At 40.4% G+C, this 24,006-nt stretch overlaps 1 protein-coding gene across 6 annotated transcripts in view; it reads right to left on the minus strand.

Annotated features, from left to right (window-relative positions):
* MYO1B (myosin IB) overlaps positions 1-24,006 on the minus strand; it is a 93,005-nt gene that overhangs the window by 19,233 nt on the left and 49,766 nt on the right. For 3 of the 6 annotated variants that reach the window (XM_052675794.1, XM_052675791.1, XM_052675789.1), the window contains 14 exons: positions 20,544-20,642; positions 20,052-20,155; positions 19,429-19,576; positions 18,369-18,487; positions 17,625-17,711; positions 17,236-17,301; positions 7,849-7,854; positions 6,250-6,354; positions 5,258-5,320; positions 4,251-4,451; positions 2,317-2,543; positions 1,960-2,160; positions 1,317-1,410; positions 719-868 (listed from right to left, as the gene is read on the minus strand). In XM_052675794.1, coding sequence (XP_052531754.1) covers positions 719-868; positions 1,317-1,410; positions 1,960-2,160; positions 2,317-2,543; positions 4,251-4,451; positions 5,258-5,320; positions 6,250-6,354; positions 7,849-7,854; positions 17,236-17,301; positions 17,625-17,711; positions 18,369-18,487; positions 19,429-19,576; positions 20,052-20,155; positions 20,544-20,642 — 1,670 coding nt within the window. The remainder of the gene's footprint in view (positions 1-718; positions 869-1,316; positions 1,411-1,959; positions 2,161-2,316; positions 2,544-4,250; positions 4,452-5,257; positions 5,321-6,249; positions 6,355-7,848; positions 7,855-17,235; positions 17,302-17,624; positions 17,712-18,368; positions 18,488-19,428; positions 19,577-20,051; positions 20,156-20,543; positions 20,643-24,006) is intronic. The other 3 variants (XM_052675793.1, XM_052675790.1, XM_052675788.1) reach the window with 1 other exon arrangement.

The following is a 24,006-nucleotide window of genomic DNA, read 5'->3' on the forward strand; positions in this document are numbered from 1 at the left end:
TCTCCAACTTCCAGTTTAAGATGCTTTCTCCCTCTTTCAGGTGATATTTTATCAAGCTTTCTAATATAGGTAAGGAAATGCACTTTGACATCTGAGACTTTAACACTTGACAACAATCTATCTGTTGTACCACATGCCATTCACTAACTGATAAAAAGACAGCTCATAATGGCATGGAAGACCCAGTCTACAAAAAGATCTGTTTGAAAACTGTACAGGTGTGAACTACTGAGCTATGTTACTTATGGGCTACAATTAAAATAAATCCCTGAGATTCTTCCAGGCAGCATTCTTGAGCCTCAAATGCAAAGATCCCAAATAAGGGGAAATACAAAAACACTTAGGAATTACTGAATTCTACAGAATCACACATGTATATTACCAAACTTTTTTTTTTTTTTTTTTTTTTTTTTTACACATAAGCCATATGCTTTGAGAGTGGCACAGCATTTGGTTCAGCTGAATAAAAAAGGCTAGGCCACAAAATCCTGCTCTCAGAGCTAATGGACTTGAAGGAGCTTTTAATTATTTAAGCAAAAGCAAAAAGGAAACACTTAAAAATTTCTTTAATGTATATTTTTAGTATTTAAATACTAGTATAAAATTGAATTCTTTCTACAGTCCTCCATACATAGGAAAGGAGGTTATGAAAACTCATTAAACAATAATAAGATTTGCTTCCCTTACCCTGCCACTAATTTAGTCAGGATTGTCTTACCGCGTATCTCCTGAACCACGCAGCAATCACAACCTGGCTTTTTTTCATCAACAAGAAGCGTGTGCGGCACTTCCAACCTCTGTAAATCTTCTCAATGAGAGTAGCCAAGTCCTCCAACCGCTGCTTTCTCAGATCTTCTAGTTTGAAGAGCTGGGTGTATTTTTTAGGGTTTTGTTTGACATTGGAAGAAAAACAGAAGGCAAAGAAAGACCAAACAGCCTGTTAATTACAGTTATTCTAAGCAAAATCTCTCCTTTATTCAAGTTCCCCCTTTAAACACCTTTTCCTGCGACACCAGCAGACACATCAACAGATTTGTGAAAGATATGCTGCTTTAAGTCAGCACATGAAAGTTAGATTAAACTCAGGCTGACAGCTATTGTAGAGAATTGACTCTCTTTCAGTCTTCATCAATGTTCATTTATCTCAATTTACCGTGTCTAACATTGAACCTTTAGCCTTTTTTTAGGCTATATTCTCCACCAACCAATGTATCTAGAAAAATCAATAGGAACGAGCTGGCAAATTATGCAGTCCATAGCAGGCTATCCTCATAAAAGATGTCTTGATTTTGTGTAGGAAGACATTTTTCACTTACCGTTCGTGGGTTGCGGATGAATATCTTTGATCTACCAAATGAAAATTCTTCTTCAGGGATTTCCAATTCATTAAACAATACCTCTACGCCAGTCCTAGTAAGAAGTAAATGAGCTTAACAAACACAACCCCCAGCTCTAAAACTTCTTAGTTTACATATTCACAGATTAATTTCTGGAAAATAGATGAAAGCTTATTTTAAATTCTTAAATACTGCTTGACATAAGCAGCTTGGAAACCTAGCTCACTTACTTGCTGTTTATTTAGCTAAAGGCAAGAATAATCGTGGTAAAGATTCAAAATCATTTGATGAAGAAGAGGCAATTTTCATTTAGCAGCATCAGCAATGGCCTATTTTTTTCCCCGCTTACTTCTATAATGACTTTGAACAACAGTAATTTTTACATCCCTGAAAAGGGTAGGTTTCCCAGTGAAGGAACTCACGCAAAGTCCAAAACGATTCTAAGGGAATTAAACAAGTAAAACACTTGAGCTGCTTGTCAATTTACTATTCAAATACTTGATTTTTCATCAAAAAAGAACATGTTATATTTGTTTTTAAAAAAGACAAAAATCCCAATGTATGGAAGATAATCATTGTATTCACTGAAATGGGAGAGTTGAGAAAACTGCAGTTCTCCTACCTGGCTGGCCCTCTCCAGTGGGGCCAGGTCTGCTTGCACAGCATTTTGTATCTTTCCAGGCATGGCTCGTATGCCTGCCTGAAAGCATACCCTGCCCTTCTAACCCGGACGTTTTCCAGAAGACCGAGGTAGCGGATCTGGTGGCACACCAGGGCATCATTGAAAATGTGTGCAGCCTTTTTGTCATTGGGCTTGATGCATCTGGAAAAGAAATGAACAATGACACTGGACCGCAGCCCTGCAAGTCAACAGCTGCCGTTGCGAATCGTAGGTTTCAACAGACTTATCCTTGAGTGCCAAAACATCATTTAACTCAGCCAAATACAAATTCACCGACTTCACTGCAGGGTCATTTACCTAATGTAGTTTGGATTTTTTGTCTGGAGATTTTTCATCAAGGTAGCAACTGAAGCCTTGAACTGTGATCCTGCTGTTGGTGGTCTTTTGAGATTGATCTTGGCAGGGTTACCTTCAGGGAACAGTGCTTTGATAAGAGAGTGACTGGCCTTCCACATAGCCTGGGAGAGGTCCCGGTACAGAAGATCATTATTTTTGTCAACAAATCCTTCCACCTGGTACATAACCTGAACAACAGAGACAAGTCTAATCAGACCATGGTTTGGACTGTCGGATGCAGGCCGTTTCCAAACTGCACCACAACACTGATTTTTCTTCTTTCTCACTATTCAAAACATCTTAAAGATCCCAGCAGCAACTAGCTATCCATGCAGTCCTCAGGGGACTTTTATTTACAAGAACTCTCACCAGGAAAACAGTCCAATGACAACAATCATACATGCAAAGCCTTGACCAGCAGCTGAGGATGCTGGAAGCACCCTGATGAACTTCATGTAGATCTCAGAGCTTGACTGGCTTCTTAAATCTAATTTGATTAGTCGTGACAAGTCATCAGGCTGATAATACAGATTCATCAGCTTTCTGATTTCACAGTTAGTTCTTTGCAAATATGTACTACGAATGCTGACCATCAATCTTCTACTGCCGTAGTCATATTTTACACAACAGCAAAGGACTATGAACTTGGATGACTTTTTGTTTAGAGAACACATTTCATGTTTCTGACAGGTGTGGTAAATGCCACTAGTGACAAAGCTCTTTGCCTGATCTTGCTTAGATTTCACAACAGAAGGGTCAAGTTTTTGCTGTCTAGTGACCAGATCAAAATGTTCTCAGCTGAGGATGGAAAAACAATCCCCAAATAGTTGGAATTTACTGACTGCTCTGTTGTGTAAATGAATATCAGTAATGACTGAAGACCCTCCCTGGCCACTAAGACACAATCTGCTTACAATCTTTCCCAAAGCACTGTGATATTTCAAATTCACCTGGAATTTTGACAACCAAAGAAATATCTAAGTATTAATCCCTAACAGATGATAGAAAGTCAGAAAATGAACGACTGCCTTGAAGGCTGAAAGCGTGGCATTTCTAGTGCTACTCTGAAATGACAAATCATCAAGCTAATCCAAATTTTATAATTGAAAAAATACTGAAAACTGGAGGGAGAATTAAAGAGAATCAGGTAAATGGAACAGTTCCCAAAAATTCATTAGTCTGTGAAATTAACAGTTCAGTAGTGTTTTCAAACCTATTTTTGCTTAAAAAAAAAAAAAAAAGTTTGTCTCCTTTCTACAAAGAATAGTTTTGATATTCATTAACAAAGTCATTTGAAGTTGGCATTAAAACATCTATCAGAATTGTATTTTTTCATATAGCTTATGTTGTAAGAAGCAAAAAGCATTCACAAGCCTTCAGTATAGTTTTCTCTTCCAACTGTTTCAATATACAGACTTTCAAAACAAACTCAGTTCCTTCACATGTACAAAAACTCAACCTTCTCATCACCCTAGCTATAGATTGTACCATAGCTAACAACTCCAGCTAACTCAATGACAAAGAACACGCTTTCCAAAATATCTTGCCTTCAGATATGCGTGACTTTTTGTCATTCTAAACAACGCTGCTGTTTTCATAGACCCAGCAGCACAATTGTTCTATCACCAAAGCCCATGGGACATCCAACGAAAAAAGCCCGGCCTTTGGTTTTGGCTAGAGCAGCGTGATCTCTGAAAACCTCCAGCCAAAACCAGTATCTTAGGTTCAAGACTGAAAAGATTAAAAGAGGTTTGGATTTTCTGATCCACTATTGACTCAGGTAAACCTCCTCCATGACCATAACACAATTTAATAATTTCAAGAGCCTTGCCACTATACCAAAGTTTCACACAGGACCAACGTTCTCCAAACACCAGAGTCCAGGTCACAGGTACCTTGCCAGCATAATGCTGAATCCTGAAGCAGCTGTGGGGCAGGGTGGTGTCATTAAGGAACCGGGAGCACTTGCTCATCCTGCTCTCAAAATGCTGGTGGGTGGCACAGACTTGGTTGAGCTTTTCTAGAAAGGTGTCATCGGTGACAGTTCCTGGTCTCAGGCACTCCTCATCAAGCATGGCCAGGATTCCAGTTTGGTTCTGAAGTTTCAACACAAGAGTATGAGTGTCTGTTTTCATCATATTTATATCAACACACAAAAATGAGATTGCTCTTTCCTGTTACACCAGAAGTACGCCCCTCCAAACCATCTCCACTGACCAGTTCTCTTTTCCTCACCCTTACTCCCAACAGACCTTTAGCATCTCAGTTTTTGAAAGGCTGCTTTATAGATTGGAATCCTCCAAGTTCATCTTAGTTGGCAATTCTGTGTCTTTTACTCAGACCACAGAAACTCCAACTTAAATGAAAGTAGCTAGTTTACGGGTAAAAACAGCACACATTTTAAATGGGTAGCTAAAAACTGTCCTGAATGTTAAGGAATTTGCTGTGCTAAGTCCACAGGAACTCCTCCTATCAGATACAAGGATTTGCTGTATCTAAAGTGATCAGTAACAAATCATGGAGATCTCTGGTTTCCACAGGGAAAAAAAAAAAAAAGCTATTATTTACAATACAGCATGTGATATCTTTCAATGAAAACACTGCTGCTAAGCGTAAACATTTAAGTTTTGCTTTTTATTTCTCTCACGTAGGTTCTGCTGACCATTTGTGACACAGAAAAACATCTAAACTTTGGAAAAAAAATAATAAAATGAATGTTTACCATTCAAAATAAGATTATTAATACAAACAAGGGCTTGTTTTATCCAAGTAGAGCGAGGATGCATACAGATGCTATGGTTAAATTTTATTTATCAAAGCACAGTGAGGACGCGTACAGATGTTATGGTTAAATTTATACATGCATAAAAATCATTCAAAAAGATTATTGTAAATAACTTACATTTTCTATTAGGTCACAAATTATAGCATTGTTGAAATACTCAATATGTGTCCACTCAATTCCCTATAGGGAAAAAAAAAAGTCTGAATAAGAAAACAACGGATGGAGCATTTCCCCTAGGCAACTTAAATTATTTTCCAGCTAACTATTTTTGAATTCAGTTCCATATGCTTACCAACATCTTATTTATTAAGAAAGAAACGCGGTCGTCTCCCGCTAACATTATCTGCGCAAAACGGCTGCCCTTGAGCAGCAGCCAAAGCCATTCTCCATTCCTTTCCCCCATCGGTGTCAACTTCCCATGCACTCCCCTGGAGCAGGGCCAGCTCTCTCCTGCCCAGCCCCGGCTCAGCACTGCTCTCTGCTCACTCCCACTGCTTAGAAGGGAAGAAGCCCATCTCAGGGCAAGCATCTGAGATCAACATTCTAAGCTCTGAGGGGTTTTGTTGTTGCTGTTTGTTTTTTAATGGGAGAAGGAAAAAAGGCTAAATTTAGATGAGACCATCTGGAAAAAATCCAGACTCTGGGAGTTGTTCAGATATTCCTAATATCCAATTTTTTTTTACATTTTACAAATTATTTTACAAATATCAGCAACATTTCCAGGATGAGATGTTAACACACCTGGAGATAACACAGGTAAAGGACTGGGAAAAAAAAAATTTCTTAACTTGCATCCTGCAGTGACATCTTACAATTTAAATTTTTCAGTGTTCAAAATATCACTGAAAAAGCAAATTGCAGTGAGTATGCTTCACAAGTTTCCACACTGAATGCAAAAAAAAAAAACAAACAAAAAAGGCATGTCAAAGCTCCATGTTATTTCAAGAGCACGAAGAAGGAACTTTATTCCATTTTCAGAAATGTCACTACAGCAAAATAGTATCATATAAAAAGCCACTCCCCTGAAAAGAGGTTCAAGCGTGCATCAGTGTGGCTGAATGGAGATGATGGGGAGAGGAAAGGATAATGAGAGATGGTTTAAACGTTACCTCTCGAATGTATTCCTCCTGCTCTTCTTTGAGGGTGAGTTCAATGAAGATCTGCTGCAGCTTCTCATTACAGTAGTTGATAATGAATTGCTCAAAGCTGTTGTCCTGTCAGATGACACACGTTTGCAGAGTGAACACACTGGTGTTGAATTGTAGTAAGTTCCTGCAGCAGCTGCACGTCAGCAAGCTGCTCTACTCACTCCTAGTTTTGCAGTATTCTACTGAGAATGAAATTAGTTTGGAAAACTTAGACCAAATCCTTCCCTCAGTCTTTCTTCCTCCACTAGAAGAAATCATTGGCTTTGTAGGTCTCTATTGGTGATGCCTCTGTACTACTTCCTTGGGACGAGTCATAAGGACAACTACAGTGCCAGGGAACAAGCAGTTCTGCTGTGTTAATCTGTCCCCATACATTACACACGGTCTCCTGCAGGTCCAGTAAGTAAAATGGTATTGGCTCTTTTCCAACCAGGATCAGCCAGCATCAAACAAGGTATCCTACTTCACTGCAGACTGAGGAGCACGCTGCTAAGATCTGATGGCCTTCAGAGGTCAACTTCACAGAGGTCAACTTCACCTCTTCCCTGTCAACCAATCTCTTGACAAACTGCCCCCTAAAACGATGGGAATTTGGGCTTTATCAAACAAAAAAAACCTTCAAAAGGCTGACTCCTACAAAACTGGCTTGGGGAAAAGCATGTATGTAACCCTTTGCAGAAGGAAATGGGGAACAAGAGCCCCAGGAAAAGGTGGTGGCAAAGGCGAGACACCGCTGCAAAACACTTCCAGGAGAACAGATGGCAGGACTGGAAACAGTGACTCTCAAGTACCCTAGGTAGGGCCCTCAGGTTCAACCAAACATCCCCAGGGCCTGCAGGATAAAGCTGGGGTTCGCCACATCTCCATGATGTCAAATGAGCACAGCTGGGAGGCCAGGTGCCCATTTTGAGGATCATTTCCAAAGGAAAAGGAAACATCAGCCTCCTTGGTTGTTTTTTTTTGTTTTTGTTTTTGTTTTCCAGTGCTTACAAGAGTCATTAATATTTTAAGAATTCCCTACATGTGTCTGCAGAAATAATTGCAATCAGCAGCTATTTTGGGTATCTATTCCTGGTCCCTTCTGGGCTTTGTGGTTGGGTTAGCCCTCCTTTCTTTATTTGAATTGCTATTCATCAAGAGCCCTCTGGTTATTTAGGAAGCTTGAAATTTTGCATAATAAACCACTATGCGTTTTTAGAATACGAAAGAAGTCTGCTATACATTATCTGTAAAGCTCAAGTTACAATACTTTTTTTTTTTTATGACTACAGGCAACTGCAATCATTTAAAACCTTAAATTAAGGATCTGGTCACTAAAATAAGATTAAAAACACACAAGCAGATTAGAAAATATTTAGGTAGCACAGATTACTTCTATCATTTTAGTTTTAGGTAAAGCAAAATCACAGCTGATCACCCCAAATTCTCAGCCGCAGTAAATTCTGCCCCCCCACATCAATTGTAATTATCAGTCAGAGATTGCAAATTTGCACAGCTCTAGATGATAAAGTCAAAATTTGGCATGCATCAAAACCAGCACTGCAAACAAGTTGTACTTACTGCATTCTGTTGAAAAAAGAAATTACATAAACTGCAGTCAATACTTAAATCACTTCCAAAGAAACACAGAGCAAAAATATCTATTAGCATTTATTTGCTGTACAAGTAAAATAGCAAAACAGCCTGGTTTTTTTTAATCATACTTCTATTTCACTGAAAACATGAAGTGCTACATAGATGGTATATATTATATTTGTGTTTATATTAGATATAAACACATTATTAGATGCATATGTTTATATTCAGTCCAAAGACTCCAAAGTAAATCAAGGGATCAAGGCGCATCAGCACGTAACACAGAGCAGCACTTCTGCACTGTCACATCTCTAAATAAGAGCAGACCTTTTGACTCACAAACCCACAAATACAGCCTTTGATAAATAAACCTCGTTAAAGGAAGGGGGAATGGGGGAGGTGGGAGAGAACACTTGAAGAATGAGCCAAAACTTATGTGACACATGCAGATAAGGCCTTTGCTTTAGATATACTTAGTCTGACATGAAAAGACCCCCAACTGACACATCACCTTGGCAAGAGGAAGGGTTGAGCACCCCCCTCTTCCTGCCAGGTACACACCACTGATTCAGAAGAACTGTTACCCCAAAAGCATACATTATTCTGATTTCAAGGACAGCAAGGGCTTATATTTCACATGTTACACGTAGTCCTCAGAAGAGGATAGAAAGCAGACTGCAAATCCAGCTAAAGCACCTCACTGCAAGGTCATTAACAATATATTAAAGTAATTGCTAGGTGCTTTCCTCATTTGCTGTGTATCTGTGATATTTATGGCATGTCACAGAAAGGCAAACCAAAATCCACAGAGCTCTTCGGAAATCACTTACTATAAGCAAGGAAATTCTATCTGACATTGCCAAGCCACCAAGAATTGCTATTCCAGGAAAACAGGCACTGAAGATCAGTCGTGATTTTGGCTTTTGTGTGCGACACAAAACTAGCAGTTATTTAAGCACAAAATGAGGGAAAATGTTTGGAATTACTGAAGTTCTGAAAACACTTAACTGAATAAACCAAGAGACGTTTGGTAAGCTAACTGCTGTTCAGAAAGAGGCATTTCCTTCCACGGATTTTAAGAAGCATTGTGAAGAACTGCTTTTAGTGTTTGCTTCTGGGCAAATGTGAATAAAAAGATGGAGATTTTGTGAATGTATTCCCTCTTATTGTAGAGCTATAGATTTTGATTGCATAAGGGCTTCACAAACCATATGCTGGTTGCATGCAAATGGTAAAGAACTGTCCATCGCTATTCTAATGATGGCTTCTTGATTAATGTGGTAAAGATAGGAAGAGGTCTAAAGAACTTTCTTTTTTTCAGAAGATGAGAAGGCATTATTGGCACCAGGGACAGCACAGCAAAAACCCAGCCAGGAGAAACAGACTGGGAGGGCTCTGTGACCTGAGACTCCACTTACTGCTTGTGCTGAACATCCTCCTCAAGTGAGAGAAAGAGCCTTCACAAACAGTAAATTTCCATACTCAAAAAAAAATTTCAGGAAAAAAATAATTAGGCTAGCACTTCCCAAATACTGAGGAGTTTCTTTTCCAGGCTGTAATTTCACTGCTTTAATGCTGCAAGCATCACTTCAATCGCTGCTTTTTTATAGCAGCATTTCATAGCATCCCTCTGAAGCCACTATAAAATACAAAACATAACCTTTCAGGAAGAAAAAAACAGTCTCTCAACTGAAATTAAAGGTGCTGGGTAACAAAATGTCACCTGAAGAAGATACAGATCAAGCAACCACCCACAGTTCACTCCATCAACCTTTCAATGGGTGCAACAATAAATTCAGACAACTAAAAAAATGCACCGACAAATCAAACCTGCTTCAGCATGCTTTTCACCTCACCAATAATGGCACCTTGCTCCCCATTTTATTCTTTATTCATTAGTAAGTAGGAATAGGTTCCCTACCTAATGAAGTCTGACTGTGAGCATCCTATTTTCTTGGATCCTCTCCACTGTTTTCTATAAATCAAGATTACATTCATCACAGTGCACAGACTCAGCTACATCACCAATATCACCAGTATCATCCATCTGCAGGATGTTTCTCAACTTTTCCTCTTCCTTCCTAATCTTTCACCCCACCAGTTCTCACTGAGAGCCAATCCCAAAAGATGCATTTGGGCAGCCTACATCCATGCTGACCAGAAGGTGTTCAGTAGCACCTCTTCAGACACCTTACACAAACAACACATAAAATGAAAAGAAAAAAATACCCACAAAAACAACACACGGTATTTAAAGGAAAAGCACTGTTTGCACCAAAACCCAAACATTTGAATTTTTGAGACTGTCTGCTGAAATCAGCAGGAACGATGACATTAAATAAACCTTTAGATCAATACTGGGGGGAAAAAAAGAAAAAGATGCTTCTGGTATAACACACACAGCCACAGAAGGTAGCTTTCAACCAATGCACCCCTCGGGCATCAGAAGCTCCTGAGCTCCCTCTGCTACAGGTGGGTGAGCCTAGGTAGTTCAGTTATACAACAGCCACATGGCAAATGCAATGAAAAAACATCTGTGTGCTTGCTTCAGTAATATGAGTGGTGAAATGAATGGTGAAATCAGCCAGCAAATTTCATTTACATCCTCCTGTGGTATCTGGGGATAGAGATTTTTATGTATGACCACAGAGGCATGTAAATGACAAGAAACTAAGAAATATAAATGATGGGAAATGAAAATGAGCAAAATGGATACCGTGCACAGAAAGAAAATGAGAACAGAGACATTTTATCTTATAAAACAATGTGCTACGTGTGACCCAGTTAAAAGGTGTTAGAAAAAAAATTAAGGTTAATGAGAACATGCCATCAATCCCCTACTGAAGAAGTGCTGTGACAGTCTGAGGACAAGTGCTTATGAACAACTCAAACTCCTCTGCTAGGCTACCATAGTGCTAATGGCACACACACACACACACACACACAAAAGTCACGTAAGAAAAAGTGTTTGCATTTGTCACATAAAGAGGACATAAAGATGTGACCTATTAGGTCAGTCTGTGGTCCACCTGCCTCAGTCTTCTGCCTCCAGCAGCAGCAAGATGAGGTCACATTAGGGGACCATGTAAGTCTGACCACTCTGTAGTCCAGAACATTCACACAAAGCTGCAAATGCATGTTTCTGAGTCTTAATATTGCTGTTCTCTTTGCAGCCAACATACAAGGGAATGACAAGTCATCAAAACCACAGACTTTTCCCTTGCAGAGCAGAAGACTGCAATTGCTAAAGACGTGGCAGAACACTGTGCTACCCATCAAACTAGCAAGCATTAGGGCCACAGCATTTCATCCTGGTCGTGTTTTGTGATTTCCAGAGCCTCAAGCAGAGCGCTTGTGTATGTTTGCATCAGCATTTCAAATATTTCCTCTGTTGAAAGCAAACAGCCAATGGTATTTGCTTTATAAATCTGCATTTCACAAAATAAGCCTCTCTAAATACTTAAGGTAGAAAGTGACTAAATGGCGACTAACTTCAGTTTCAGAACACGATAGTATGCAAGGAAATGATTGCTGTAACTGTATTTTAAGGTCCCCACAGCACCCAGGAATTCACCCAAGGGTCACTCTGCAAAGCTCCCTATTCCACATTTGCCAGCAGACGCAGTTGATCAATTCTAGATTAAAAAGTCCATTTTTTTCTTTCAGTGCAAGATGTAGGGCCTAGAAGAAATCATGTTCTGGAGATTACTAAAGCAGCAGGACAACAGATATCTGCAGCTGAGATAGAGTTAAGATGTGGAGAAAGGGTCCCCAGAGCCTAGAAAACTGAAGATAACAGAAGACCCCAATAAGCCCGTTTTGTCCACGTGCTTTTCTCTCTACTAAGTCTTCTTTCTAGTTATTTGGTGCTTCTCCAGTAAAATCATCCTTAGGGAAAAACAGCAGGCCAGCAGCAATGTCCCCAAGCTCAGCAACTGCCCTTTCATTTAATAAGCAGGACACCAGCAGGCAAAGGAACTGAGCCAAGCTGTTGTGCGGCCTTATGGTAGAAGCGGAAATACCTTCCCACTTTTTTCATGCCTCAAAAATCTCAGAAATATCTTTGCAATGTTTACTCTTTTCCTTTATTGTTTGCCTCCCTCTAAAGAAGATAATTATCACAACTGCAAACATGTTAATATAATGAAATGGTATTCGTGTTTCTAAAGACATTTCCTCTATAAAGACATCAGCACACATGCAGCTGTCCAAGCAAGGAGACCAGGCTTCTTTACATCACCATGTGGGACTTTTACAGATAAAAAACAAGCCAACTGTGCACAAGGGATCATCCCTCGGTACTCAGCACTGGTGAGGCACCTCCAGCACTGTGTTCAGTGTTGGGATCCTCAGTACGAGAAAGACAAGGAGGCCCTGGAAAGCATCCAGAGATGGACAACAAAGCTGTGAAAGGTCTGGAGCACCAGTCTGATGGGGAGCAGCTGAGGGAACTGAGACAGTTGAGTCTGGTGAAAGGGAATCTCTGGGGAAGACCTCATCGCTCTCTGCTATGTGCTGAAGGGAGGCTGCGGTGAGGTGGGGGTCGGCCCCTTCTCCCAGGTAACAGCACTAAGATGAGAGAATGGCCTTAATCTGCACCAGGGGAGGCTCAAGCTGGATATTTGGAAAATCTTCTCATAAAGCATGGTAAGGTGTGGAAAAGGCTGCCCAAGGAGACGGTGGAGTCATCATCCCTGGAGGTGTTCAAGAAAAGGGTAGATGTGGCACTAAGGGACAAGGTATAGAGGAATCACAGGCATGGGAGGACTAGTTGATCTTAGTGGTCTTTTGAACATTAGCATCCTATTAAATAAATAGAAGCACTATCATAGTGTGCCACAGACTAAGAAATGGACCTGCTTTTGCTGCTTGGGGGGCTTGTTTGATTTTTTTTTATTAGAGATAATTCTACTTACCATTGATTTTTATGCAGAATTTGGTGTATGCTATTTCCTCACACGTTCTCTGGGACATGGATCAAAACAAGTTGGACCTGCTCCACCTCTCAACCCGGCTTTGTTGTGCCAACAACACTTACCCAGCAGTCAGATGAGGCACTTTGCACTGCCCCAGACCAACGCTCAGAGGATCCCTGAGGGCCACATGAAGCCCTCCCTTACACTTCTCAGCATGTACTCCTGCCCCCCTTCTCACCCAGCTGAAAGCAGGGCCAAGCACAGCACTTTCTGGCACATCTCAAGAATAAGCCTCGTTTGGCACCTTCATAAAGCTGCGCTCCAAATCATTAGCTTCAGCTGGAGGACCAGCTACATAGCAGTGCCTGAAAGTTTGGAGTAAAGCCTTTAAGCCAACTAGCACAGACATCTTTATCTCTAAAAGCCAGGCAGGATGACATATTCTCACTCGCTCCACAACATTCAGTTTTACATACTCTAGCCTTCATCTACTGAAGAAGTGTACAGGATATCACCTCAATTTCAAATTAAGTATTCAATCCATACAGAAGGAGTCGCGACCAACCCTGAAGGAGGCTGTAATCCCCACCCCAACCAAACCCCAGCCCAGGCTGCAGGCTCGGGACATGTGTGGTTGCTACAAAATGTGGACTGACAGTCCGACAGCCCTTATGGCCAAGCTCTGACACAACGCCCAAGCTCCTGCAGCATCACACAACCACCCCCAGCCCCGCAGCCTGCCTTTTCACATTGACTCTACTCCCTAAATACCTGCCCACAGACCGTTTGCACAGAGATGCCAACATTCCAGCATTCAGTTCTCCAAACACTCAACCCAGCAAATGGCTTACCACAAAGGGCATGGCAGAAATGAGGAATAAACACAGCTTTGCAGCACCTATTTTGCAATGATTTAGCTAAGCTTGCTGTTCAAATCTGCCAGACCCACAGAGGCTGAGGATTATCAATAGATTTAAATTGCCTAATCTGAATTTTTGGACAGCTGAGTCCTTAAATCTGTGTTCCTGGATGGCTTTCAGGTTTGTCTGAAAAAGGTTTCTTGTGATTGACAACCGTGTCCAAAGCCCAAAGAGTAGAAGCCAGCACTATCATCACAGCATTCATTATCTTGCCTTTGCTAGGCTTGAAGAGCCTTCCAGTTACTCTGTAGGTAAACGTCAGCTTAAGTTAAATGCAGAAAAACCGGGGACAGCAAGTACAGTCAGCTTTCAAAAGCAGCTGAAAGAAATGCCATTTTTATATCATTTAAATTAGGTAATCATAAAATCATAAAGGTTGGAAAAGACCATTAAGATCATTTAGTCCAACCATCACCCATCCCCACTGTGCCTGTTGAGCCACGTCCCTCAGAGCCACAATTGCTTATAACAGACAAGACTGCAGTCATTATCACTAGGTGAAGTGTAGGATGCTTGGTTTTGGCGTTTGTTTGTTTGTTTTTTCACTCATCTTATAGCAGGAATTATTAGATGATCTAAGGAATCGTCCTGATCAGAAATAAGGATGGCCTTCCTGAAAAAGTCTGTAACAGATTCATGTTTCTGCAGCAAAAGCAGATCACTCTATAAGGCATTCCAGTAACTTAAGCAAGAGCTTCATGGCAAAACAGCTAACTAGAATAGCATTAGTTTAGTCTCTAGTGATCCTAATGGGTAACTATAATAAGGGCAAAATGTGAAATAAAGAAAAAGTCAGTAAGCAGGCATCTTGCTACTTACTGCAGTGGCATTAATCTTCATCTGCAAATATTTAGCATATGAAAAACTCTTCTTAACCCTGCTATGATTTTTGTCCTCACCCCAAATCTGTTTCTTCCTAGTTGAGATTGTGAATTAGGACAGAGAGGGAGAAAATATGTCTCAGGCTGTGAGTCTCTTAGGTGCCTTTATGCTCCTTTATGGAGTTACAGGTCAAAAAACAGACAACAATGATAAGCCTAGCTGCTTGCTGAATCAAATCACATCTAAAGCAAGCCTTTTTATCTTCAGCATATCAAACAACTTACTAGTTTAAAACCTACAGACTTTTTTCAGTTTGTGGTTACGAGCCATTTATAAGCAGATGTATAAAGTCACTGCCACCAGCTACACTTCAGCTAGCCATCTGAACACTCAGCAGTCATGTTTACAAATGCACCACACAGCAAAAAACTTGAAATTCCTCTACACTTCTTACAAAACAGATCTCAAGCTATTATTGATTTTCCCTCAAGGTGCTGGTTTGTCCAGCATTTAAATCTCATGCATTTAATGGTGGGTTCAATATAGTTAATTTTAACGCTATATTTCTTCTGTGGTTACTTGAATCCCCAACAATCACTGTTTGTTTCTAAGTGTTTTCTGAAGATGTTTAATAATTTTTGTGAGACTTGAGCATTTGTTATAAGGCTCAGTGTAGAAGTATTTGCCTGACATTCTCTTTCTACGATTGCAGGACATTAATACACCTGCAATCATTCAAGTGACCGCAAGAGCAACTACACTTTGTTTATGCAGTGCTCATTACTGACTTATTTTACTCAATGTAAGGATTATGACATTGCATCATCTTAGCTGCAACAACAGCTGCATAGAAAATGAGTTTTCTTTTACTGTGAAAGAGTATCTTTGTTTTGATTCAGTTGAGAATAAGTCAGCAGTTTCTGATTATAAAATTAACCTGTTTGGAAACGCAGGAATGTCCAAACTGGTAGTACTAGAAATACAGCTGATGCAAGATTTTCTGATGGTTTGTTTTCCCATCACTTATCCTTTGAATTACAGCACTGCCACACAGTCCCGATACTGATAGTTGTACTCTGTGACTGTAATAACTCCAGAAACCTAAAATAATGAGTTTCTCCTTCAGGCATCTCAACGATAAAATATGGCATAATGTTTCTGACATACTGTCTGAATCCCATTTTCAATGTGCAGAAAGAATTCCACTTATTTATGTGATGCTGGACCAAACTGCTTGAGTAGCACTCCCACCATTCCTTAGGTCACGAGCAGAACGTTCCCATCTTGTGTATTTCAGAATTGCCTTTCCCATCTCCTCCAGTAGAACCCATTCTCATCATCAAAAGTATGAACAAAAACTTTCCTATGTTATTGTGACACTTTTTGCCTGAATTGCCAAGGCTAACTTTTAAGGTAAAAGAGAAAAGCCTTGTTTTTCTCTTTTTTCTTCTGGAAAATGACTTACTGATGACCTCCTGAGAAGCTGAACTACAAAAAAGAAAGTGGCATAGGAGCAACAAGATTAATTTAGCCTGTTTCTGCAGCGCCGTCCCTCAAACACCATTACTTAGTTGGCTTGTGCACTAGTGCAAGCTTCTAGCATCTACCTCCCCTACATGCCTATCCTCAAACCAAACAGAACAAAACCAGATGCAAGCAGGGGTCCTGCCCCAAGCTACCAGCACTATCACTGCACTCTCCAGCTTGCTAAGAGTACACCAAGGACCAGCACCAGAGATCTTGCACCAAGGCCTGCATTCAGCCACATGACCGCTCGCAGTGTGTTTTCAAAATATTCCCTCATGTTTAACACAAACAGTACAAACCTCGCTGACTAAACCCTTGAATCAAGTATCACCTTTGTTTTTCCTCTCCATAGAGGCATTTTGATTTGCACACACTTTGATCTTAGGCTTCTGAAATTAAGCTTACACCACCCACCCGTATTTAATTACTCTTCTCTAAATTGTTCCCATCTTCTACACTGTTTAAAGGTGCTTGCTGGATTTTCAAGAGAGATGTAGAGAAGCAGGCAAGGGCTGAAAGTTTTCTGCTGATCTTTCTCCTCAATAGTTCCCAGTTTCAATAGTTCTTTCCAACCAAGGCTTAAATCTCTCAAAATAAACGGGCAGAGTAAGATTTATGAAGACTCCTTAACCCAATTAATAATTCCTCGTTGATTGTTTTTGTTTCAGAATATCAGCAGACCAAAAATACTATCATAAACAAACAGCAGAGAGCCACAGGTCATGAGCTAGGAATCAGTACAGAATATTTATGTAGGAAAAGCAAGATGAAATGGAATATTACTCTTCATTCAATTTTGACAGAGAAAAAAAAAAGTGCAGCTTTTGGTGTTTTGTTTTGTGTTTTTTTTTTAAAGGAGCAAAATTTGTTCAAAGGCATCCACAAAACACCTCAGGGCAGAACTGCCAGGCTTCTCTCATGCTCAGAATGTATGTCACAACAAACAAAATGCTTTTATTTTGTTACCATGAATATTTATTTACCTATTGTGTGAAAACACAAGTTTGGCTTTCATGAGTTTCTGGTCTGGTTGCCAGACATGCAAAGACATCTCTCTATTTTAAAGCGTTTTTTGGCTAAATATGACACACTTGATTCAAATTACGTGTATTCCCATTACACATTCAAAAACTATTTGGTTTAATAACAGCTCTCATGTTAAACATTTACTATTATAAAGGTCTTACCTCAAAAATTTCAAAGCCATAGATGTCCAGCACTCCCATCACCTTCTTTCTCACTTTTGTTTGTGCCTTTAAAAAACACAAAGCAATAAATATGTTACTCTGCTGTACATTTCATACAGGGGAGTCAGGAAAACTAGTGTATCTCATAAGCAGGCCATCAGGTTGTGTAAACAAAAAATGCTATATGTTGCTTCTCAAAATACACTTCAGGTGAGTTTTTTCATGAGCTTACAACAGAGCAGACAGCAATGTCTGGAGCTGTGACACAAACATTCCCCTGTACCTTAAGACCATACAACCAGGTAGAATGAAACTGGCAAACAGTTTTCTCATCCGCTTTAATTCGATTCCATTCTATTGATTTTCTTATGGGCATAAAGCAGCAATACCTTAATGCTCTCGTTGATCCTGGTAACAAGCCAAGAAAAGAGGCGACTGTATAAATTCTTAGCCAGAGCATCGCGAGCATAATATGCCTAAAGAAAAAAAGAAAAAGAAAAAAACATTTTAAATGCAGGACTTGACACAAGTTTTGAACAGAGTGCGTGTGACTCGGGCAGTGGTGCCTCTGCCAGAGCAGGCTCCTGAGCCAGAGTGGGCTGCCAGGAGTTTTCAGCAGCATCCTTCCACCCTACTGGCACAGGCAAAAGTTGCATCCCCCATTCTGATCCTAAGCAAAGGACTCAAGCAACTGCAGTCTGTGAAATTGCATTCTTGCTGGCCTGAGCTGATGAGACACAGGTGGCAATCAGACTGGCTTTGCAGTATTGCAGGAAGATAAATTCACACTGGCAGCAAAAGTTTTTCGGCTGCCTGGGGCACACGATCCCTTAGATTACTCCAGATGCTCTAAATAAAAACAGAGTGCTTCACCACAATACTTTCAACATGTGCTCTGTGCAGAACTGCTTCAGTTTTTCATCCTCCACAACATTTTCCATCTTTCTGAAGTAATTAACACACAGAAACAACACATCCAGCCTGTCTGAACTGCTGAATCAGAACACGTTTATATAACACGTTATTCAATACAGCCTATTAGTCGGGGCTTTTACTTGGGCAGTCATGGATTTAGGTAGCATAAATGGCCATTTAAAACAATTATTTCTGTTAAAATCAGGACCTCTTTATACCTGGGCCACATTCAGCGTTGTTGAAACTTTTTCTTGCTTGGCTTCAACTGTCCGGAAGCTGAAAGCTCTCTCCAACACTGACTGGTCTATACCTGTCAGCTCGCAGATTTCCTTCAGCTCTAAGGTGAAAAAGCAGGGTGTAAGTATAATGAATCCTTTCATAGTGCTGTTTTTATTCCCCCAAATGATTAGCTTTAAAATAGCTCAGTGTTTTCCCAAAACAGGTTTTCCTCAACTGCAATGTTTCCCATCCACACTCCCTCCTCCTCCCCCAAGCACAGTTTTTAAAAAATGCACAGTACGAGGAAGCGGGATCCAGTGAGTTATGAGCTTTGAAAGCACTTTCTGTTTGGATATTTCTGCAAAGAAACTTTTCTGCCATTTGTCACAGGCTACTCTTCTTGATGAAAAGCTTTGAAATGAAAATAGCTCAACCTCCAAAATGTATCAACTGCACAAACATGACATCAGATCACCAAAGGAAGCTATAGAAGAAACACCCTACTGCAAAAACAAAACAGAACGAAACAAAAAGCCTTTGCTGCAGAATAACCAAGCACTCACAGAAACGCAAAGTGCCACTCCACATTTCAGAAGAAATCATTAATGAAGGGGGAAAAAAGTCATTTTTAGAATTTCAAACACGGAGCGATTGAAATTGCACAAAATTCGAGTCATGTTTGCCTGCAGGTGAGTTTTGGAAGCAATCAGTGATAGGACGAGAGGTAACAGCCTTAAGTTGGGCCGTGGGAGGTTCAGTTTGGATGTTAGGAAGAAGTTCTACTCAGAAGGAATGGTGAGGCACTGGCACGGGCTGTCCAGGGAAGTGGTAGCGTCACTGACCCTGGAGGTGTACAGGAAACATGGAGATGTGGCACTGAGGGACCTGGTTAGTGCACACAGTGGGGATGAGCTGATGGTTGGACTAAATATCTTAGTGGTCTTTTCCAACCTTAACGATTCGATGATTCTACAATACCGTACACCTACAGAAATTACAAAATCCATAATGAACTTCAGACAATCAATGCTTTTCTTCCCATCGCTGATTTCATCTTACCATTTTTGTCTTTGATTTTACTTTCATCTAAGCCGTTGACACGAGATTCAGGCTTAAACTCAATGTTTCCCAATTTCAGAACTGCTGCCACCACTTCAAAAACAGACTGTGTTTCATGATCCATGAAACCAACAATCTGCATGGCGTTCTGAAAAGGAAACAGATAACGAGATAAAGGAAACTACATTCAAAAGGATCATACTTGCAGAAGCATTAGCAGAAATTAGAAACGTTTTATAGATAAGTACATTCGTAGCATGAAGGGTTACAGAGGATTTGGTAATTGAGCTGGCATATTAGTCTAGCCCATTTCTAGGAGCCATATCAGACTGCTGAGAACAGTTCATGGATTTTTAAAAGCAGTATTTTTTTAGCCACTTAAGTTTATAATCCAACCAAACTATAGATAATCAAATAAAGAGATCATTGCTGTCTTCTCAAGTGCATACCATTGCTCAAAAGGACAGTAACTCTTAGAAACCACGTTTCTACAACAACCCTCAAACGACTCAAAGATGACCCTGCCAGCACTGCCCAGAGCAAACGGTCAAACTGCAGGCGTAACAACTCTGCACTTCTGTTGAGTACTTTGGGGTTTACACCCAGCCTCTGTTACTCGTTACCCGAACTGTTCTGAAGTTTGCAGCATCATCCACTCCATTCACTCTGGCAGAGTCCAGGCCCAGGTAGTTGTATCTGCTGAAGTCTCGCTCCAGCTTGAGTTTGCCTAACAAATCAAGCAAAAACACCATTGTAACAGCATGCTTGTTAGCAGCTCTTTTGTCCCCCAGAGTCAGTATTGTCAAGAATGATTTTTATTTAAAACATTGTTTTCTTTAGGGATCTTTCAATTACAAGAGGTTTGGTTAAGAACAGGCTGCTTTCTTTATCTAGAATGCAAACTGTCTGGAATTGCAAATGTCTTCCATTCTGACTGAGGTGTCTGGAAAACATCAAACTATACATTTACTGCAGGTATTGCTGTTGCTACTGCTAATAACATGACAACAATAATTTGAAAAATGAAAGCATACTGCATTTCCCAGAAAACAAGACACGTGTGGAATGGTCCATTAAGGAACTGTTTCTGGAACAGGCACAAGTGTCACACTTACAGAGGAAGTCTTCCGATGCACCAGACAGGATCTGATAGAAAATATGGAAGTTTCTTTCACCTCTTGGCTGCTTAACAACACGAGATTTCTCCAGCAGATCTAGGCAAACAAACAAAAACCTCACAGGTCAGGGAAAGGTTTAGCAAAACATTTTCATATGAATATATTGGCCCAGTTTACTTCTTTCTGTGATCACCAGTGAATAAGAAAAAATATGTAAGGTGCACTGCACTTGTAAATGCAAAACATTGTAAAATGCAAATAAAGGCTGCAGACTGCAAACTACAGAGAAAACTCAGGTGATGTGCACAACAGCCAGCAGCCAGCGAAACACCACTGCCTGAGAGCAGCATTTTGGGCACCAAAGAAAGGAGCTTTGGAGCTACACCCAAGCACACCCAACTCTGGACCTTGTTGAACAAACGTTTGTGTTTCTATAATTCAATAATCCTAGTTTCTTTCTACGCCCAATGACAAAGTACAGGTACACCCAAGCAAGAAGCTGTCCCACACCACCAGCAGTTCCACCTTGACATTATGATGGGGTGGGGTACAGATTTTCCCTTGTGCTTTTCCAGGTTAAGGACTTTTTTTTTAAATTTTAACTCACAGACAACCAACACTTGGCAGGATGCTCCATTGGAAAGGCAAAGATCAGACATAGAAGTCTCATCAGCAGCTGGTACCACCTTTCCACTCCTGAAGTTGGAGCTCTCCTCACGGAGCCATGGCTGGAACTCAGAGCCATCCCGTGCCTAACCCAACTCCCTCACTTTTAATTCACAGCCCAAAGGAGAAGCACGTTCCCCTTCAAGTGGTAACGCTGGGAATGAGGAAGGAATGGTGAAGGTAAGGCAGCACTGAGTCACGTTGGCTGCACAACTTCTCGAGTTAAGTGTTGGAACAGATGGCAGCCAACTTTAATCTCAAAGAAATAAACAACTTCAGCTCCCGCAGTGGCTGCACACACTTGAGGAAACGGCTGTGTTTTCAAAGGATATTGAAGTGATGCAGTTTGCGAAGCGGTTTGGCTTAGCTGTGTTGAAAAACATTCTATATATAAATTGACTCAAACGCTGTCATAAAAGCTTAGCTACACATCCTGGCAAAATATTAAATGTAAGCCTCCTTCTAGTTTACATGCATGCCTTCCACAGATACAAAAAAGTTTCCTTAAGCAGATGTCGAATTTAACATGTTATGCTATACGGATAGCTGTCTTGAATTTTCCCCTGTGGTTTACTTTATTTATATGATATATTTTTAGAAGCAAGGAGGTTACTAATTAACAGCCAGCTTTCCAAAGTCCCAAAACTCCATGTCTGCCTGCCTTCATAATTGAGGAAAAAAGCTCCAGAAACAGTTGCTGACAAAGCTGGGTATTTACCTTAACAAAGCAGCGGCTATCGGTTCTTTTTTAAAGATGCATTCATTGTCTGTGCTGGTTAAAAACAGCTTTTCAAAAGCAGGCATTACATATACTGCATTTCACATACACCGCTGTTATTTGCTTGTTAATCATTAAATCACTGGAGGGCTTACGTGGATTAGGAAAGATCACATCATGCTAAAAAGCTCGATATGTTTCAGCAGGGAATCCCAGGTGAAATATGAAAATGTAAAGCTTACAGACATTCTGGGTAAGATATTTTAAGATCCCCGCTTTAGAAAAGGTCCAAACAAGTGCCCATGTGAAACATGTTGGACTGTAGCACAACAAGCTATTTCAATGTGTATTTGTATACACATCAAGAGGCACAAGAGAAACTGAGCACACCCAATCTGCATTGTGCACTACACACTGCTGGAAGGTGGCACTAAGGGACATGGATGGTGGTTGGTAGGTTGGGCTGATGGTTGCCCTCCATGAACTTCACAGTCTTTGCCAGCCTAGATGATTCTGGGAATGTACACACACAAATATCATCTTAGGAACAAGACAGACACATGTGGATGAAGCTGTGTGTTACAGCTGGATAAGCTACTGCTTATCTTCTACAACAAGGAGTGTGGGGAGGAAGGGGGGGTAAGAGCTATTACTCTCTTTCTTATGCTCCCATTTCTATTAACATGGCAGTTATAATAAAAGGAAAACTAAGTCAAGTATTTTATTTCCACAATATTACTCCCAGGTGAAAGCAAGAGAATTACACAGCCCTACAAACTGCCTTTTCCCACAAGCACTGGGGGAAAAGTCTGTGAGCACACAAGCATTCAGAAGAGCACCATCTGCAGCAGTGGTACCCATACACACCATGCAGCATGGGAAGGTACACATACTATCTACTTCACTGAACAACACAGATGCCATTTACCTTGCTGGAAATGCTGGGGCCTTCACAGAAAACAGGCAGAAAAGGAAGACTTAGAGGATTCAGACTTGCTAGATACTGCAGCTTACTTCATCCTCATGACTCAATTATTATGTTTTTGTAGTGTCAAACAAGCGCAATTCCACTGAACTCTTACCTACACTCCTATCTACTTTACAGGGGAAAAAAAAAAATTCCCAGCTGAAGTCATATACTTAACGACTACATAAATCTCGTTCATCTCAAATCTTCCACTCCTGGTTTCTTTTCTTTTATAACTGTACATCACATGAATGCCTTACAAATCAGGGCAGGCAGAAGCTGTGAGCAATTACGTAATGTACTTTTAATGAGCCCGTGTGTATTTTACAGTGTCCAAACATAAAAGTATCTTCAGTTTGGGAACACGCTGGGCCTATCTTAATAAATCCTGCAAAACTATTCCATTACAGTCTCTTCCACGTTACTATCCGCATTCTGACTTTACTGAAAAGATTTACTCCTCCATCTACAGCACATAAACATTTCAGATCTACCAGCTGCCACTAAAGCTAGGGGACGTTTCTGTTCACTGCAAACTGGACACAATACACAGGCAGCAAGCACTGTCATGGTAATTTTGCCCTCTAGCTCCTCTAGCTCATGAAAGGTTCACTTGTAGGTGAATCCTTGTAGTTACAGAACAAGAGTTCACTGAGGGCATAGGAATGGCTCAAAGGAAGGTCAAGATAGCATCTGTCAAACATGAAGGGTGACTGGCAGACTGACTGGTCTCTGTTAATCTTTAGCAGCCTGATAAAATTAATGGTGTGTTTTCATTAGCCTTCTTGCCATCAAAATAATCCAGATATTCAACACGTCTGCTTTACAGCATGAAATGCAGCTCAGTGACATACACCGTGACCCAAAAAGCCCAACTTCAACTTCATAGGTGTTTGGGAATCAAGTTCATCAGATTCAACTAGTAAAGTTTAATCAAAATATTATGATATTGTCTTCACATGATGTTAACACTGAACCAACAAATGGTCAGAAAGTGAAGAATATTTATTAACAAACTAATCACCCTTTCCCTTTTAAGGATAGGAAACTTCAGCATGGCTTTACGAATTAAGATGGCAAATCCTAAATTTGACTACAACCAGAGTAAA

This window comes from Tympanuchus pallidicinctus, unplaced genomic scaffold (assembly GCF_026119805.1).
Source record: "Tympanuchus pallidicinctus isolate F22 unplaced genomic scaffold, pur_lepc_1.0 scaffold15, whole genome shotgun sequence".
NCBI lineage: Eukaryota > Metazoa > Chordata > Aves > Galliformes > Phasianidae > Tympanuchus > Tympanuchus pallidicinctus.